This window comes from Aristolochia californica, unplaced genomic scaffold, assembly GCF_029961685.1.
Source record: "Aristolochia californica isolate CCGP_79_NKW_82.1479 unplaced genomic scaffold, dmAriCali1.0.hap1 SCAF_10, whole genome shotgun sequence".
NCBI classification, from domain to species: domain Eukaryota; kingdom Viridiplantae; phylum Streptophyta; class Magnoliopsida; order Piperales; family Aristolochiaceae; genus Aristolochia; species Aristolochia californica.
In genome coordinates this window covers 22,919,608-22,924,055 of record NW_027181771.1, presented here as the reverse complement: position 1 = coordinate 22,924,055, position 4,448 = coordinate 22,919,608, and the positions used below count along the sequence as shown (strand labels likewise).

The window sequence follows — 4,448 nt, the reverse complement described above, 5'->3', positions numbered from 1 at the left end:
TTTGCTACCAAACAACATAAAATAATTTTCTCTCTCCTTTTATTTTAGTTTCTTTTGTTTTATGTGGGTTCCATACAGGTCCTTAGGGAAAGAGAGAGAGAGAGAAAGCGAAATCTAGGGTTCTTTAGAGAATGCACTCCTTTGTGTTAATGTGCTCAAGAGAAAGTACACTACAAAATAATTTTGTGTGTGTTAGAATTCTCTTTAAAAATATAATGGAAAGTAAAAAAATAATTTACTAATAAAATACTTTTAAGTTAAATAGTTTATATCTTACTTAATTAATAATAGAAATTTTAAAATAAGGTTTTATATTTAATTAAATATATCAAATATAAAATTATCATAAAAGTACCAAAATACCCCCATAATTAAATGTTACTTTTATAATATTTAATTTCTCTGTAAGTTATTAAATAAATATAATATTAAAAATCATGAAATCATATAAATACATAAATAACCCTTTGTTGAAATTCTAACCTTTTTTTTCTTCAAATGATTAAAATCTAACTTGGATCTATGTGACTCATCAACTTGTTTTACTTGTCGTTGAAGAAAATGAAAACTTATGGTTTTAAAAAATAACCAAATCTTCAAATAGTGGACTTTAATTGAAAAAAAAATGTCTCTTTTTATTAAAAATAGATATGTGTGTATCACAACACAAGTAGATTCAAAACAAAATTGGTTGAGTAATAAATACATAAATTGCTGACAAACACCTAAAAATGATCCTGATGCTAAAAATGATTGAATAATAAATACTAAAATTACTGATAAAACTTAAACAACTAACCTAATAATGATCCTAAATATTTTGTTCCTCGCCATGAAATTCTATTCTATGTCATTCACCCGATGAATAGAATTATGAGCTTGTTTCCTCATAATCTCTTATGTCTTTTCCTCTTCATGATGGCCAGTAGAGCAACAAACACACTAGAAAGCTACAAAATCTTTTCCACTGTGAGAGAGAAAGAACAATCAAGTCAACTCAGCATGACATCTTCCCTTCCTCGTTATCTCCTTGATTTGAGAGGACAAAGTCTGATTTAACCAAAATTTAATACATAAGTTAGATTTAAAGAGACGAGACAAAGAAAACCCAAATGCAGATTCAAATTCTATTTTCAGTAGATCTCGAAGAGATCTGAAACAAGGAGAAGCGAAATCTGCTCCACTATTTCCCATCATTGAAACCAGCGATAAAAGCATGTTCAAAACAAAAGGTGAAGATCTATACTTTCTCAAAATAGAACTCAACAAAAGGAAGTGATCCTGCATCTACAAAAAAATAGCAAAACAAGTGAACTAAATTTAATAAAAGTCCAAGGAATGCATTTCACCTTTAGAAGATAAGTGCCCGTGCTTCAGTAGTTTAACCAATGACAATTTCTATTTTTCATGTTCTTGGAGGACCTGGGAATATAAGAAAAGTGCAATGCATAATTAAAAAAATAGTTAACTTCAAGAGGATTTAACAACATAAACATTGTAGTCACCATACAACAGAATTGCAACTTGCCACATGCACACAATCAGGCAAGAGTGACGAAGAGGTAGAGATTTTCACTATCCCAGTTTTGAGAAAAATTCTCTTCTTCGTTAAATACTAAAGAGTCAGATTCCTATATGCCGACACTAGAAAAAATATCAAGAGGGCTCTAGCTGCCACAAAATGTAAAACATTTGCATGACTAATGCACCAGAAGTCATCTTGGTGACATGACATTCAGTGATATCGTTGTATCTAGATATCTGATAAACGAATGAAAAATGATGACTCCATTGACTACTTCTGTATTACGGGTGTGACTCTAGTGTTCGGTTGAAAAAAAAGTGATAAATTGAGCAAGCAGCCAATGAGGGGTTCCACTTAAGAAAACAACCAAATTTATCTCCTCTTATGTGTTGCTAGTGGAAACAGGAAGTCAAAAAATAGGAACAAAATTATTTGATTACATGCCTAGGACATTTATAAAAGTTCACCTTTATATAGATCTTTTTTTCTGAAGGAGAAAAAGGACAAAAGGGTGTAACTGAAAAGCTTAGACATCTTGGCTTGATCAACTCCAAATATGTAAAAGAACGTCGTCACATGACCCTTCCGCAAGGAGTATCATAGACGAGGAACTAGTCAGGTTGACCAAACCAGAATATGTATTTTTACAAAAACAGAAATGGGCAGATGGAAACGTACCGGATGAGTACTTGTGACTTTAACTTCTAGGGAGCTTACATGTGAAAGCTTCGTCAATAAATTCTGCCAGAGATGCAACTTGTAGTCAACCACAATGAGCGGTAGGGTAGCTTCATTTATGGAGGAGACGTCAATGAAAATAGGCTTGTCACAAACTTGACCCTTGTACTGAAGATTCTTCAGGTTTGGCGTTCTTATCTTCATCTCTTCAATATCAAAACATGACTCTAGTGTTAATCTCTTCAATTGAAGATGGTCAATCTTTATTGACTTCAGGGAGTCATAGTAACTGATAGTTAAGTCCTCAAGAAGAGGGGAGCCAAGAATTATCTCACCTAATTGAATACCATTATTTGTCACACCATAGAGAGCAACACTTCTTAGGGCTTTGTAACCCTTTAAATCATGCGGAGGCTCTAGTATGCACCAAGTTAAGTCGAGAGATGATATTGATAGACAAGAGAACAAAGAGTTTGGCATTCTGAATTTATTCATCCCCCACCTGATATCATCATCATTTGTCGAGTCGGAGTGCCTTACATTTCCATTCAAATCAAGCACAAGCTCTCCAACTCTAACTTTGACAAACTCAATCCACTCTATGAGATCAGACGAGTATCTATCACTGGGAGAAAAGAACATGTGAAACTTCTTAACCTTGTCTAGAGTATGAAGCTGTAAAAGTTGGTGGACAACTTGTACATAATGTGTCTTCTTTAAATTGTTTGTGAATTCCTCATCGAAGTCTATAATAGTTGTGTATATCCATAAGGGTTTCCACATGTTGATCCATTGCCTAGATAGAATTGAAGTCTTCATTACACACTTCAATGGAAGAAAAGAGAGTATATGGTGAATAATATTGTTTGGTAGCTTGGTAATACTGTCTTTCTTATGAGTGAAGATTCTTTTATGCTGAAAGTAAATTGAGTGACGTTTTGTTTGTTATGCACCGATGTTTGTGCCGTGAAATAACAAAAAAAGTATTGTGTTAGTCAATCTATTTTTAGGACAAAAAATTGCAAAAATATATTCAAAGGCTTGTTTTTGGACAAAAAAATTATACATATTTCAATTGCATTAGAAGGAAATAATTTGTCCATTTTTTCACTTAAGGATTAATTATGAATGAATCCCATTAATGAGATTAATCATTGCCTTTTGTTTCAAAGCCTCTACAAATGCCAATCACAACTACCACCTATGATTAGTCTCAACCCCAGTTCATGTGGAAAAATGCTTTGATATTCAATGATACCTATTGTAGGAGAAATAAGGGGCTTTTTAATTTTTTCATTTCATTATTTCGAATAGATGGCATTCAAGAGAAAAATATCTCTATGTGGATAAAGACTTTTGTATTTTTATTTTTTTATATTTTTCTCTAACAGTTACAAATGTTTCCATAAATTTGAACCAAAGGAAAAAGTTTAGCAAGAAGTTCAAGAATTGCTACTTGATTTGGGAAATCTTAAGATTCAACAATTAAAGTATCAGGATCTAACATAGTAATAAAATAAGAAATTAAAAATAAGAACAACATAAAAATGGTTTATGTAACAATTTATGAAGAAATGTCATCTGGATAAATTTGTTTGAAGATACTAATTTTAAGCTTTATGGCTATTTTCCATTTCTTGTGCCTTAAACAAATGTATAAGGTTGGAAAGAGCAGCCACAAAACAAAGTTTTTCATTACTAATTGATACACAATTATTTTGTGTAACTAATGTCAAACAAGAATACCATAAGTATGGGAAATGTATTTTTTTTTTTTTTTTTTTTTTGCAAAGATATGATGCTACTAAAAGGAAAAAACAAAAAGTTGACATAGTGGGCAAGATAGTATATATTGGTATCAGGTAACATATCGAATAATATTCGATCTGACACATACTATCTGCACCATGTGTTGCACTTTATAAGACATGTATCATATTTCAGGGCTCTACGATACCATATATCCAATACGTCTCACTTGATATGTTATATGTCTTGGTGATATAGGCACCCTTGGGTAAGTGGACCAAATTAAGGAAATCCAAAACTATTTAAAAGTGCTTGAGGAAAGAGAAGATTATGTTCACATAAAAACTAATTAAAAGATAATAAGAGGCAAGCATAGCTGTGGCCAAGAGGAAGTAAACCAAAATTTGCATATGAGTTCTAGTAAAATCACAAAACTTAAGCGTAATAAGTTCTTATTGGAAGCAAAATGTGAGGAGCATGACTATGTCAATATTTA

General features: G+C 31.8%; 1 protein-coding gene across 1 annotated transcript; it reads right to left on the bottom strand.

Moving 5' to 3' along the window:
- Positions 1-2,140: 2,140 nt before the first annotated feature.
- Positions 2,141-4,112, bottom strand: LOC137942918 (F-box/FBD/LRR-repeat protein At1g13570-like). The gene is made up of 2 exons (XM_068788639.1): positions 4,101-4,112; positions 2,141-3,028 (listed from the first exon to the last, which is right to left on the bottom strand). The coding sequence occupies exons 1-2, from the start codon at positions 4,110-4,112 to the stop codon at positions 2,141-2,143; spliced, it is 900 nt and encodes a 299-aa protein (XP_068644740.1).
- Positions 4,113-4,448: the final 336 nt, after the last annotated feature.